Source organism: Notolabrus celidotus, chromosome 20 (assembly GCF_009762535.1).
Source record: "Notolabrus celidotus isolate fNotCel1 chromosome 20, fNotCel1.pri, whole genome shotgun sequence".
Lineage (NCBI taxonomy): Eukaryota > Metazoa > Chordata > Actinopteri > Labriformes > Labridae > Notolabrus > Notolabrus celidotus.
In genome coordinates, this window is record NC_048291.1 from 22,416,221 (window position 1) to 22,431,988 (window position 15,768).

The window sequence follows — 15,768 nt, forward strand, 5'->3', positions numbered from 1 at the left end:
CGTCAGTGAACCTCACATCATCAGCACAGCGCTGCTGTCGGACACAGAGCGAGCAGAGAAGCTGCTGCTGGGTTCAGAAAATGGCCGACAGATTCTCTAGGTTCAACGAAGAGCGTGATTTCCAGGTAATGCATGCTACACGAGTAAAAACTGCGCACATTACCATGTCTGAATGTTTTAGCACACACTTGCGGAATTAAGTTCTGCTGACGGGGATTCATTATCACAGACTACTTCGTGCATTTCGATTCGGATGACGCCTGCTAGCACTGCAAGCTAAGCTAACGATAGCGAACAAGCCTCTGCGGCTCTTTGAATTTAACTTCCCTTACGCACCAGGGTTTGGCTGCGTGCTGTCATGAGTTGTGAACTGTAACATTGTGCACAACATGTGGTTCTCTTAACAACACACCTGCAACAATATATTGAAGTATAAGCAGCTTGTTAGTGACCTTGGATAGTCTGGTTATTTATCGAAATACGCTAACGATGCACAGCTAGCTAGCTGAGGCTAACGTACGCACATTTGGTTTCTGTCATTAGCAAGAAATAGCTGTTTCATTTTGGCACACAGCTTCATCACGATAACCGCAGCCAGTTAGACGATTAACATAAAACTAGTCACGTTATTAATCCGTTTATCTATCAACATTACAGAGAAGTAGATTTGATGTGTCACGAAATACCAGGGCAGGGAATACGATTGATTTCAATGAAACAACATGCCCTCAATCACTGATCTCATGGATTTTCTATAGTAATTGGATGGTTTTCCTATTGGTAAAGTTACACTACTTGTTTTCTATTTTTGACATGATTTTGTCTCTTTGTATCTGTAATACATTTGAAATGTGTTATTAACTCAAACAAATAAAAGGTCAAACCCCTTAAATGTTAACAACTTAGTTTCAAGATTCAAATTCAAGAAAGCGTTATTGCCAAGTGAGCTAGCACACAAAAGGAACATGGTGAATGGAACACTACTTTGCAACAAGACAGTAAGGAAACAACAAGACAGTAAGGAATCAAACAGGACAATAAGGACACAATAAGGACACAACAAGACAGTAAGGACACAATAGGGACACAACAAGACAGTAAGGAAACAAATAGACAGTAAGGACACAATAAGGGCACAACAAGACAGTAAGGAAAGAACAAGACAATAAGGAAACAACAGGACAGTAAGGAAACAACAAGACAATAAGGACACAACAAGACAGTAAGGACACAATAGGGACACAACAAGACAGTAAGGACACAATAAGGACACAATAAGGACACAACAAGACAGTAAGGAAAGAACAAGACAATAAGGAAACAACAGGACAGTAAGGAAACAACAAGACAGTAAGGATACAACAAGACAGTAATGAAACAACAAGACAGTAAGGAAACGACAAGGCAGTAAGGACACAACAAGACATTAAGGACACAACAAGACATTAAGGACACAACAAGACAGTAAGGAAACCACAAGACAGTAAGGAAACAACAAGACAGTAAGGAAACAACAGGACAGTAAGGAAACAACAAGACAGTAAGGACACAACAAGACAATAAGGACACAACCAGACAGTAAGGAAACAACAAGACAGTAAGGACACAACAAGACAATAAGGACACAACAAGACAGTAAGGAAACAACAAGACAGTAAGGACACAATAACGACACAACAAGACAGTCAGGACCCAACAAGACAGTAAGGAAACAACAAGACAGTAAGGAAACAACAAGACAGTAAGGAAACAACAAGACAGTAAGGAAACAACAAGACAGTAAGGAAACAACAAGACAGTAAGGAAACAATAAGACTGTAAGGACACAACAAGACAGTAAGGAAACAATAAGACTGTAAGGACACAACAAGACAGTAAAGGCAATAAATATATAAACCTAAACACAAATCCAAAATTTGAAATGAAATGACGATCTGTACAAAGAAAGGTAAAGAAGTACTTCTAAAGACATGAAATAAGTTAAATTAGCCTAAGCCAGAGTGCACATGTAGTAATAAATATAATAATAAAGTATGTTATGGAAGAAGTAAAGGATAATATATGGTTAGCAGGTTGTTATGGGAAAAAGAATCCCGCCAGGGTGAGAAAAGACACCGACGTGAAGCGGAGGGGTCAAGAAATGAAATAGCTGTTTCATTTTGACACACAGCTTTAAAGCGATAACCACAGCTGGTCAGATAAATGACATAAAACCAGTCATGTTATTAATCTGTTTATTTCTCAACATTACAGAGAAGTAGATTTGATGTGTCACGAAATACCAGGGCAGGGAATACGATTGATTTCAGTGAAACAACATGCCCTCAATCACTGATCTCATGGATTTTCTATAGTAATTGGATGTTTTTCCTATTGGTAAAGTTACACTACTTGTTTTCTATTTTTGTCATGAGTTTGTCTCTTTGTGTCTGTAATGCATTTAAAATGTGTTATTAACTCAAACAAATAAAAGGTCAAACCCCTTAAATCAGGGGCGTCAAACTCATTTCAGATCAGGGGCCACATACAGCTGTGCTCTGAAGTGGGCCGGACCAGCAAAATCCTAACATAATAACCTATAAATAACGACAGCTCTACATTTTTCCCTTAGTACACTCAGGAAAATGTTCACATTTAATGAACTATCTCTCTACAAAAACAGCTGTTGTATTTGTGCCATGATGAGTCTCATTGTGGGGTCGAATATTTTACTCTTAAAACCCTGAAACCTGCTGCCAACACACAGGTTACCCATTCACCTGACGGAGTGTAATGTTTACTGCAACAGAACAGATAGATTATAATAATGAAGAAGGTAAAGTTGACTATTTTGGACCCCTCAGCTCCAGCATGAACAGTTTGCTTTCTGGACAGTGTTGTATGCAGGGGTGTAGTGCTAGTGTTAGTAGTAAGTAGTTAGTGGATCATCTTATAGTGCTCTAAAAAGTCTTTATGAATCTCAACTGGATTATGCAAACAGCAAGTCATCTATTTTCTCACTTTGAGAAAAAAAGTCCCGGGAAAAAAAAGCGCTCCATCAGCACTATGATTTTATGCGACCCCCAGAGAACAAATTCAAAATAGCAGTTACTTCAAAAATTACAGTTAATGTCTTCTTTGTAATTTTTTCACTTTGCAAAGCAGTTCTGCGTGCTGGATTGGAAGCTCTGGCAGGCCGGTTTTGCATGTTTGACACCCCTGCCTTAAATGGTTACAACTGAGTTTCCTTAGTTCTGAGGGGCTTTGTGTGTACTATGCTGATACAACTGTTGATACTGACAATGCATAATATTGTTGCTTTTAAGACATGATTATAGGATGTATATCGATGACAGAAGTGTCAGAGCTATGCTCCTGAATCTCCCAACCCATATTTGAACTGTTTGTCTGTTAAGCTTATCAGCAATCAACAACCGCACCCAGTAAGAACCAAACACAACACCACAGACTCGACAGCAAAACAGGCTTAGACCATAATTAAAGACGAGGGTTTTTCATCAGTCACTCCTCACATGTATTGTCTCTCAAATCCCTCAGGTGGCATTACATTCTCCCTGTTTTACTCTTCATCAGTTCCACTTTGTGTATTTACATATTTAAAGCCACCGAACAGGTTTGGACTTCCTCAACAAGATTGTGATGTGCTTATTTGCCTGCTGGAAGAGCAAGTGAAACATCTCTAGTTACTCTCACCATGCTCATCTTTTCCCTGAAGCAAATCAATGTGTGAAACGAGTTTCTTCTAAATATCAGTGTGGTATTCTGGTATCATGGATTGACTTAATTAAAGAGAAGCACCCTCAAATTGAAGTCTTCAGTTTTCCGATTACATGGGTGCTGATGTGCTATGTTTGTTATTGAAAATCAACTCTGTCCATTGTTCTGTAATGTGAATATAATAATAACCGGTAAATGTATTTGTTGCTCATCTAAACACAGAGGCTTTTTTCCTCTCATCTGTGTTTGCTTTGTTTCTGAGTACTGCTGAGTAAACAGAGACCTTCAGGGTCAGAGAAGGACTTAGATGAATAATCCCAACACCTACCCTGCAGCTTTTTCTTACATTTTGCTGACAGCATTTTGTCCTGTCTTTATTGCCTCATTTTAAAAGTGTTATTGAAAAGGACCACACAGCCTGGTTTGAAATGTAATCAGCTGATCTTTTTTTTAAAAGAAGTTTCTTTCTTGTTGGAGTAAAACGACAAAATAAGCTTTAAAACTCTTAACGTTGTGTTTATGTAACAAACAGTGGAATTGATGCTTTTTTTCATACCCACTGTCTTGGTGTTCAGTGGGAACTCAGTATTCTGGTGTTTTGTCAGCGAGAGGTGAACTGCTGTACGCTCTGAATGAGTCGGTTGAGAGCAGCTCCAGCTCGGCACACTGAAGCTCTGTGTTTGAGATCTGCTGTGAAGGCATTCATATGTTCAGTATTCAGAAAGTTTCCCTCTGACTCTACAGACTGAAGCCTGCTGCCAAGCAACACGGCGCAGGAAACACCCACAGATGGTCTACCTAATATCGACAGCACAACCAGTCCAACAGCTCAGTCAGCTCTATTGATTTACATTGTTGTTTGAGCCTTTGCATGCGGCTAACCTTGAGTTGTAGAAACACAGCGGGCGATTTATAAGCTTCCACAGAGCCGTCTGGCAGAAGCTCTCATTTTTAAAGTGGGATGGTGTGCAGCATCCATTTCACTGAAGTAGAACAAATGGAAATGTACTCTCTTGATATACATCAGAGGACAGAGTGATGATCAGCGCTATTCAGCATTGCTGTGTTGTTTGTGTTCCAGTCAAGCCAATGAGAAAACGAACAGCAGTGAAAAGAAGAAGTCATTGAGCTAGGCTTTGTGCTGATGGGACATAAAGTGGGTAGCGGTCGGTCTGAGCAGGAGAGACGGGGAGGCAGAGTCATTGATTAATTCCTAAGAAAGTCCTGTGCACTTCCTTTGCATCTCCTCCTCCTCATAATCCACAGCATCACTCCTGCTGATGAGGTACCTGTGTCTTCTGAATTAATGCCTTAAAGTGCGGCTTCAGATCACCTCATTATTGCAGGCTGTTTCGAGCATTCGCTTATCTCTGCAAAACCAGATTACCCAAGAGAGTGTGTGGGAAAAATTGTTTTTCACGGCCCAGCCTGTCTTTTTACAGCAATGTTAAATGCTCAGCTATGCAGCTAATAAAAAGTCTGCAGTGATAGAAAGGAACATGTAGATATTCCACTGTGGATCCCCACCCCTCGGTGAGTGAGTGAAATAACCTCAGGTTGTTGGATATTTGTACTATAAGATTTAGTTGGCCCATTGCTGGTAGATGCCAGCCACCAGTAAATAGTATACATCCATGGACTGTGTTAGATTTGTTCAGTTCTCTTCTTGTGTGAAGATCAGAAGAAAACAGATCCACAAACGTGACCTTCTTTTCTCCTCTGCTGCTAAAGAGAGGAAGCCATCTGTCACAGGGCAGAAACTGCTCTATAAACACCCTCCTTTTGGTTTAGTTGGGGTAGAAAGCCCATTACTTACTCTGTGTCCCACGCAGGGCATGTTCTTCAAACATTCAGTTCGTATAAACAAAGCTGCCTTCTAAATTCAGACAACAAACAGCCTGAGGAGGGACGCTTTCTTCACTGAGGCCTCTGCTGGAATACATTTACCAAGAAAGAAAGAGACACAAATCAGCTCTGATAGGTTCAGTTTTGAATCAACAACTGATTAAACTGAAGTATTTTCCAGTTTGAATGTAAGCTAAAACACAAACTCTACAATTAAAGCTCTCAAATAACCAAGAGGCAACCTTTGATGCGAGAATTGAAGCCCATTCGGACGTGTAAAAAACTGCAGTTCGAGTGTCCGCTTGATGCTGGCTCTGGAAGTACCAGAAACAACATACACACCAATTCAAAAAAGGTGATCTTTACACCAGAAATAAACATGTTTACAGCCTGGTACAAAAGACGAGTGTAGTCTGGATAGCTAATTTCTCGATCGGCACACACCTCGCAATTTCAAAGATATTAAAATTAAGAATTTTCCATTATGAGAGGCAAAGCTGACCTGATTGACAGGCGGGAACACTGTAGCTGTTGGCGCGGAGGCTCAAAGCCCACCTCTTTACGTCACACTAGCTCGACAGCAGTTAGGTCGAGTTCAACATTTCCAATATGGCCCCCGCCGCCAACTGGCCTCAAAACGGTACTTCAGAAACAGATGGGTGACATCACGGATACTACGTCCATTATTTATACAGTCTATGCAAATAACTGTGAAATGAAATGATGTGCTGTTACGGTGTAAAAAGGAACAAAGGGGCTAACACAATCACTCATTGCACAGTTTTCCTTTTGTCCATGAGTGTATTGAACTAAAAATCAGAGCTGGAGATGTTTTCCTGCATGTTATATTAGTGTATACTCTTCTTATTTTTGAATACTTGGTATAATTTAAGTGCCTAAGGTAATGGCATTGAATGTCATCCTCATCAGTTCCAAACGACTGACGAGGATGTGTCTTTTTTGGGAACTAACTCCTGATTAACGTCTGCAGCCGTGTTGTTGTGTGTGTCGTGGAAGTAAATGAAGGGGGAGGTGGGAGTTAGAGAAAAAACTAGATTTTTACTTTAAAAATGGTCGTTATTCACAAACATGAATTCCCATCTCTTAGTTGACCCAGTAACTGCTTTGTCTGAAAAATAAAACAATTGGAAATTATTTGAATTATCAGGATTGCTTTTTCCCCCAACAGTACTCTCAGTATTTTCGTTTTTTAGTTCAATCAGTAATGATTTTATGTTTCTGTCAGTAGCCTGAGTCTTTTTGCCCCATCTCACATCCTCACATCAAGTAGGATTGTATTCTGCATTTCTAATGTGAGCCTTTGAATGTGTGTCTCTCAGGGTGGGAATCACTTCGACCAGTATGAAGAGGGCCAGTTGGAGCTGGAGCAGGCGTCCCTGGACAAGCCCATCGAATCGGTAAGGCTACATCTATCATTCTGCACCATTGGACCAGCTGTGAGAGTGGATGATTGGTCCAGGGAGGAATAAGAACCACACCGTTTACTCAGTTCATTCTGTCCATGTAGATGCATCCAGTGTTTTCTTAAACACACTTGTCACCTAACTTGTAGAATCACCTGTCTCATGTCCATTAATATACCCTGTAAGTCCTCCCCCCTTCCCATGTCCTCTGCCTACTCCATTTCCTGTGTGACAGTTAAAATGATGTAAGAACTAGATCTACCTGTTTTTATAAAGATCTTACAGATACATGTTTGATTCTGATATCAGTCTCCCATTAGTCATTGTTAGTCATCTTAGCACTGTGAGATGAAACGACTCTGAATCATGGAGTGGATAAAGCACAGTCATGAATGTCTGTTTTAACTTCAGCTCTTCATCCATTTTAGACTAATCCAAAGAAATTTAAGAGATTATACCAGTAAGATTTTATCCTGGATTAATATGATTTGATAAATATCCTCATACATGTGGAACAATTCATCTGATCATTCAAACAATATGGTAACTTAAAATGTTTAAAGGGTTGTATTATAAATGAAACTTTGTTAAACAACAAAATAAGCATATTTAGCTCATTTGAATTTAAAGAAGCCTGTTTGATTGAGGAGTTCACGTCTGATGATCTTACTGTAGCTCAAAGTAGTCTTATAAAGAATAGAGGACTGTGCTTATTTCACTCCATTTAGTAAAGAAAAGATCGACATTAGATGGTGTGAATGGCTACATTTGTGTTTGAGTGAGTGTGTTTTATGTAGCTTTAGAATTTCTGTGTTAGTGTATAGTGTTTGTGCCTGTAGGACAGTTATCTTATTGTACACAACTTGGGGTGTTCGACATTTCTCTCCTGCAGCGAATTGGCCCCTATTAGCTAAGCAGCAATGACCCGGTTTGTATTTGCACGCTCTGCTTTCTTACTCCTATCTTTAGGGTCCTTGTAACGCTTCTGACTCTCTCTCTCTCTCTCTCTCTCTCTCTCTCTCTCTCTCTCTCTCCTCTCTCTCTCTCTCTCTCTCTCTCTCTCTCTCTCTCTCTCTTTTTCTGTCTTTTTCACTGCTGTCACACTCTACATCTTCTCTCTCTACCTCTCTCGCTCCCTCCCTACAACACAGTGATTCGGTGTACAGTACCCTCTGTCATTCTGTGCTGGCATGGTGCTTGTGCAACTGGGACTGCATTTTCTGCTGAAGAGGCACATGGATAATAGCGCAGGAAGCTCTCTTCTTTCTGTCTTTCCATCTCTCTCCATCCCCCCTTTTTGTCTCTGAAGCACTGTGGTGAGCAGGCCCAAACTCCTTTAACCCACAGTGTCCGATCAACTCTCCTCAACGTTATAGAGGTGCTCTGTGAGCCAGTCATACAGGATCAACTACCAGAGGGCAATTAACACAGGTTAACAGAGTTACAGGTATTCAGTTTAACATTCTACAGTTCCCTTAAGCAGCATTCAGCAGCTCTGTTTATTATCAGGAACTGATTATTCTGATGAACTTACAAAAAACGAAATAATGCTTGCTCAGAAAAAATGGAAACACTTAACGGGCTTGTTTCAATTTTCTGATTTAATACATCAGTGATAAGATTTAACAATGAGGACATTTTAATATCTGACTTTAGTAGGAAAGAGCTGTAACCCATACACATGTCACAAGGCCTCTGTATTTTCAGTTTTTAGGTAAACACACAAGGAAGTCAACTTCCTGCTTATGATAAAAATAAATGAGAAATTAAATGTATTCCTTTTTTTATTCCTCCCTGTATGATCACACTTGTTACCTGAACATGCTTATTTAATAGCAAGAGTCTAGTTAACCAAGTGAATTGAAATTTTATACTCCAGTTTAGTTTGAAGTATGACGTACTTGCTCACAAGCACACATGAACATCCCACTGTGTGGGTGGTGGAGAGGGAGAAAAGAATGGGAGAGAGGTGGCCTGCTCACCTGGCTTGAGTGGCTCTTTGGCTCCTGCGCTATTATTTGTGGAGGGGCGCTGAGGGCTGCGCTGCAGCATCACACAGTTCTTCACACATCTGTGCAACGAAAAGGCAACATCAGCGGGGCTGTCAGCTCTTACTTACTCACCAATTATTATGATGTTTGCAAACATGCATGCTCTCTGACAGTGGCAGACTTTTTTATCTGCAGGCAGGTTATGCACTATGAAAGTTTGCCTCTAATTAGAACTGTTAAAGTGTTAGTTAACTCAAGTGTTTTTTACAATAGAAATGAAACCTCTTCTGCTTGTAACATGTTAGCCAAACACCCCGCAGCAACTGCCAACATAGACATGTGTGTAATCATGCATTGCATCACAGTAGACATAAAGGAATGAGTCACGGTACACGTGTCTGTTAAAACACATAGAATCACATTCATTATGATAACATGTAGTCGGGCAGGCACACAGGTTGATCTGTTTGCGATGCATCTCAGAGCTGTCAGTGAATGCTTCAGCCCAGCTTCTCAGAGCCTCTTCCCTGCCACTTACTGTGTGTGATCTTTAGGCAGCTAGAGGTCTGTGGTACTTTATTGGGATCTTTTTTCTCTTTCTGTCCTTCCCCCTTTGGTCTTTGCTCTTTTTCTCTAACATTGTTTTTGCATTGCATGTGTTAACTTGGTAGCATTGAGTACTTTTTTCTCTCAACACTTTGTCCTAATCACTATTACAGTTTTCCCCCCAGACTCAGTCCTCCCACGTCCCCCCCCCCTCCCAGTCCCTCCACCCTACGTCCTCTCCTCCTGACTCTGTCCCTGAGTGATATGCAGCAGGCAGCCTCAGAGCCGCAGAAAACACACGAAACCACCAGAAATCAAATTTTTAAAAAAGAATTGTATTCTTCTATTATTTCCTTTTTTCCAGGTGGTAGCCTTGACTCACTATCTTTTAAGACACGTAGCCAAATCAGCTATCACTGAATTACTGTGGGACTCGTCACCTATTGGATGAAAACAAAAACAACGTCTTATAGGTTCAAGGTCATACCTGAGGTTCCTGGGACTTCTTTGTTTCTGTCATGACAGTTGTAAGACTGCAGAGGAAACATGTTTAACCTGAGGCTGTAAACCAGTCTGACTATCTTGCGTCAGTCTTGCTGGTATTTGGTTCACTGCAAAATAAAACAAACATGCATCGTGCTGACACCACGGACATCTAGCCAAAGCTCAAACAAAAAGAGGGTTAGTGTTTGTTCAGGGACCTCTTCAAAAAACAGTCTTATAAATGTAACTACACTTTGATAAACTTCCAGATGATGAATTGTCCCCTCACAATAATGAGGTAAGTAACATTTACATGAATTGGACTCTGCTTCTCTGTCATTTCCTCCATCACTTAGCCAATGAAATCTTATCCCCCCTCATGTTAGCCTGACGCAGCTACACTTAACCTCTATTTACAGGGCGGGCGGGCGAGGGGGCTCTCTGTTTCACTCATTTGCACTGAAGCTGTTGTTTCCATTTAGTCCCACCTGCTATAGTTGAGGCTGACCAGGAAAGCACAGAGCAGCAAACACAAGGGAGCTGTAAGGGTTTATGAGCAGCAGCAGACAGCAGGTCCCGTCTTCCTTCAGCCCTTGCCAAAAGGACATTCTTCAGAGACGCTGGAGAGAACGATGAGTTACTGCCGCAGCCCTTCTTTCGCAAGAGAGCCTGTTTCAGTTTGCTTTTCCAAACATGCAGATTCTCCAATCTGTTGCGGAGACATGTTGATTTAGGTTTTGCAATGGTTGTTGCATCCTCTTCAGCCAGAGCAGTCTCCTATCACCATGAAGTCACACACAGACACACCCATACCATGCACACACGGACATGAGAAGCAGTAAGATTTCTACATACTCTGTAGGCAACGTCCCCTGCATATCACTTCTTGACCCAATTCTCTCCCCATGTGCTGTGCCGGTGACTGCACAGTGCAACCCCCCCCTCCTCCTCCTCCTCCCCCTCCCTCGTAGACTCTTTTGTTTGGTTATTTTCTGTTTTCCTTTCTACTGTATTAACAGTCAGTTGGTGGATTTATTGACACACCTACCTTTTCTGTTTTTGTACAGTGTTATGTTTGTTTAAAAGCAGAGAGAGATTTGCATTTTTTAAGAAGTAGTGAAGCAAGAAGAATTGCAGTTGAAAGCGTTTGGCTGGTTTCTTACGTTGTGTCACGTGTGACTGTTTCTTTGACAGCCCAGTATTTTAAAGCCAGGTTCGTATGGAAATGCCTTCACTCCACTTGCACTGCTGTTGGACTCGCCGTCGTTGCTTTCATCCGTCTGTCTGTCTATTCTTTTGGTGCACTTATTTGTTGTTCGACACACAGCCTGCGCCTCATCTCTGCCCTCTAACCTTTGCGTAGACCACTCTGAACTCATTTATTTTGCATATCCAGACACAACTGATGCCTCATCGTACATGCCCTTCTTGTTTATATTGTTTGTTAAAATCTCACTGAGATTAAAAAAAAAAGGACAAAAGTATGGCTGGATTTGAAGAACAGGTTTAATCCAGGTAAGGTGTATGCTTTTTTTAGCTTACACTTCACAGTTAAGATTGTGAGGCCGAGAAGGAGTATTTATCAGCCAGGGAGGGTAGGGAGCATTTTATTTTCCTCTTTGCTCTAAGCTCTCATATCTCAGCTAATTCCCCAAATCAATACAAATGATCATGTGTGCAGTGTTACTGCACCATAATACTGCAGTAAGGGACAGAAGCATACCCAATGTCGGCTGAAAGGGGAGGTGTTCACTGCAGCAAACTCTGCAGTGTTTTCCTACACTGTGAAGTCAGGGGACGTGTTGTCCACCCAGGAGGAGGGAACACACTCTTTCAGCCAAACGGCCTCAAATGATATCTACCTTGATTTCTAGAACTGCCAGGCAGGGACATCAAATACACTGTGATAGAATTTTTAATGGAGCTGCTGTAATCGTAGAAGTAATGCAGGTCGGCTGTCTTCAGCTCTCCACCATGTTAGGCCCAGCGCACATTCCTCTCTTATCTCATCCCACAGCGCACAGGATCTGACTGTCACACAGAGTGAGCTCAGCTCATACATCCACGCAATGGAGGGAAAAACAGAAAAAGGAAGTGAAGCCGTCCAGTCCCCTCCCTCAGGGCTTAGGGGCAAATATCAGACAGATGTTTTGGATGTATTTATTATTCCAGCCATGGTGCTACAGTGGGATTTAGGTTCTGATGTTAAATGGGGCAAAGAAAGGCAACAGTTTGCTCTGAAATACCTTTCAGTAATGGTGGTTAACAGAAGGATCACACCAAATTTACCCCAATTGAGATTTTGCGGGCGGAGATGCAGTGTGTGCTGTGTGCGACCACCATTCCCCTTCACAAGCACTAACCCATACAAGCCCAGCTCACCTCCACCCCCCCAAGAGTCACACCTCCACCATGGCTCAGCCTGCTCTGTTCTGCCCCCTGTCCCGACCTCCTCTTTTGTCGAAGAGAACTAATCGAGCCCCGTTGAGCCATCACCCTTCACTCTGTGCCTGATCCACCCGAGACTAACACACTTGGAGTTCTGTTCACCTTCCCTTCAAAGCCCACCTCCCCCTTTGTATGTGTGCCATTCATTGTGCACTACTAACACCGACGATCCTTTTTGTTAAAAGTCTTTAACAAAAAGCTGCATGCTGTTTTGTTCCAACCCCTTCACTTTCTGTTTGTGAACGTTGATGTCAATCTCTTTGTGATTATAAATATCTTTTTGTTTGGTTTGTATGGTTTTTTATTAACTTTGGTAGAATGCAGCACTCTGGTGAATGTTAGACAAGCTTGGAATAGTTATTATCACAACATAAAAACACTGCTCATTAAGAAATCTCATTGTTTCCTGTCTCTTTGTGCTTGAGGATGTACTGTAGTGTGTAGTGGTGGGACATTCTTGCATATCACTCAATGTTTTTTTTTTCCTGCTGACTCATACTAGTGATATAACGGTCTCAGACACATGCACATTTGGCCCCAGAGGTTTCTAGGAATTTCTGTTGTGCATGTTCTCATTCTTCTCTTTAGCCTCTTTGAATCTCTCTCAGTCATCTGATCTCAACCAGAAAGAACAAAACTGTAGTTTTGTTAGGATTTGTCACAACAATAATTAAAAGATAAGCATGAACAACTTTAATTGGAGTTGAAGGTCTGTCTACAAATTTGGAGACTTCTGTAAAACATGGCTCTTGAACCACCAGAAGAACATTCATGCAAGGGGTGGGAATTGATAAGATTTTATCAATGTCAATGCCATTGTCGATTCTGCTTATCAATCCAATTCCTTATCAATTCTCCTAACGATTCCTGAGTATATTTTTGAGGGGGAAAAAAGTAGTTCTAAACAGTCTTCCGCACTAAAAGGAACCATTTTAGTTTTCCCCAAATTATGTCTGCACAAGACTGAACATGAACATATTCAACTTGAACATACTGAACAATATGTTGACTTCATTCTCTGCCACGTTAGTCTGGACGTGGCCCCTGGAGCCTGGAGGAAAATACTTTGAATTTGGAGAGGAAAAGCGATTTTTCTCCAGGGGTCATCACGGAGGTATTTTCCCCGCTCTAGGTGCCTCAATTTCGGCCGCGTGAGTACGAACAAGGCTCCTGTAGCCTGGAGGAAAATACTTTGAATTTGGAGAGGAAAAACATTTTTCATCTCCATGTTTCCTCGTGGTTGAAGGAGTTCTGCGTCGCAGAGTGTGTGAAGTAATGCACCATGCCGCAAAGTGACGTGACGTGACGTCGTGCTGGGAAATGAATAGTTAAGAAGAATCGATAATATTTGAGGTGTACAATTCCGATGAAATCGACCAATTGGAACCGGTTCTAAGTCGGATCCGGTTTTCAATTCCTACCCCTAATTCGTGCTTTCTTTCTTAAATCTACCTCACAGCAAGGTTTTCATAATCTAGCTTTTTGATTGTTTTTTATCATATAGGGAAGGGTAACTATTAGAACGATCAAATTATTACAGTGTCATGTGTCTAACAATGGGATAGAATCAAGATTGATCACACGGTTGGGGTCAGACCATCGATAAAAGACCAGAGATGCTGGAGCTGTCCGAAGACATGCACAATAATGATTTCTATTCAATCTGATGGGGCCACATGCACACTTTGTCTCCCTCTGTTCACCTGCACACCCACATACCCCCCTCACATGTGCATATTCTGTCCACCCTGGGCCTTGTAATGGTAATCCAAGGCCCACTAGCTCCACTTCTATCTCCTCCTCTTGCTCTATTTTTGTGACAGCTGCATTCGTTTCATGGTGCTCCCCCTTGTCATGGTTACAGAATCACAGCAAGCTTGGAGTTTCTGGTCTTTTGTTTTGTTAATGCAAGATTTCCATACCTGTTCTGTGTCACTTTTCTTTGTGTACTAAGATCTTGCTCTGTAGTGGTTCATATATGTATGCGTGTGATACATATATCGCCCTCTCCTTCCTCCTCCTCTTAACACCTGTTAGTGGATGAGACTTGATGTGTTTTCTTTTAATATTCTAAACACTAGAAATGCTTATGCCCAATTTCTCCGCCTTTAAAAAAAAAAAAAAAAAAAAAAAAAAAAACTGCACTCCTACTTTAGCTGGGTGTCTGTAGTTTACAAGCTACACATAGCCTCTTAGTGGAAACTATCCTTCCTCTCAATCCTCTACCCCTTATCTCCCCCCCTCCTCCCCCTCCCCAACTGCCCTTTCCACTCCTTGTGCTGGAAGACACTGATGTTACACGCTGTAGGTGATGTGGATGACAATAATGATGATGGTGATGGTAGTGGTGATTGTGCTGATGATGATAGCGTGATCTGAGTGTTTTCTTTAATTTATTTGTTTGTTTTTGATCAATGCCCACAGGGAAAAGCTTCTCTTATTATTGGAATATTTTTGGTTTTTTTCTCCTCTCTTCTCTCTGGTAGGATAACATCGGGCACCGGCTGCTTCAGAAACATGGCTGGAAGTTGGGGCAAGGCCTTGGCAAAACCATGCAGGGTAAGGACTCAATCTTCTCCACACCAATGTTCAATGTTTGCTGGTACTGGGCCACTGCCCTCTGTCATTTCTCTCCCCCCTCACATTTCCAGGTTTTTTTTAAATCAGCAAATTTACTTTTCTCTATTCATACTCTCTCTGATCTCTCCCTCTGTGTCCCTGCTGGGTAAAAAGCATTTGTATTTAAGGAACATTGTTCCAGTTGTACCCGTTGCTCTCGTGATGCCGTTCCCTCAAACTTGAAGAAGAGGATGAAGGATTTTGAGCTATAGCAGCGGGTGGGAAATGCCTAGTCGTCCTCCGATGATGCATTTCGTTTACACAACTCAGATTACAGTTGGCCTTTTCCCCCTTCAGAGTCCCAGTTTTAGTCCGTTTTTTTTAACCAATGAGCTCTCAGAAAAGGTTCTTGTGATCATTGGCGATGCCCTGCCATGTCTGCCTTATATCTCACTTTGAACCCCAGATTACAAGCATCCTTTAAAAGCCTACCCCACTAGATTATAATCTGGTTTCAGGAGCTAATGTTGTTTCTCTTTTGAAACATGGGCCTTCTTCTTATGTTGTTCTGGGCAGTAATACAGAAGTGATAATGAAGATTACATGGTATCTGCAAACATGTTAGCCAGGACTTCATCCAACGGGGAGCCTTCTTTCAGCCGTATAAAGCTCTTATATTTACATGTATAATTCAATCATTTTTGGGGGATTTTTATGGGTCAGTTGTATTTACAGACCTGGGGTCTCATTTATAA

General features: G+C 41.5%; 1 protein-coding gene across 1 annotated transcript in view; it reads left to right on the forward strand.

Annotated features, from left to right (window-relative positions):
• The window catches only part of gpatch8 (G patch domain containing 8), a 31,072-nt gene continuing 15,304 nt past the window's right edge, over positions 1–15,768 (forward strand). The window contains 3 exon segments of the mRNA XM_034711548.1: positions 1–125; positions 6,903–6,980; positions 14,941–15,013. Coding sequence (XP_034567439.1) covers positions 81–125; positions 6,903–6,980; positions 14,941–15,013 — 196 coding nt within the window. The 5' untranslated portion in view covers positions 1–80.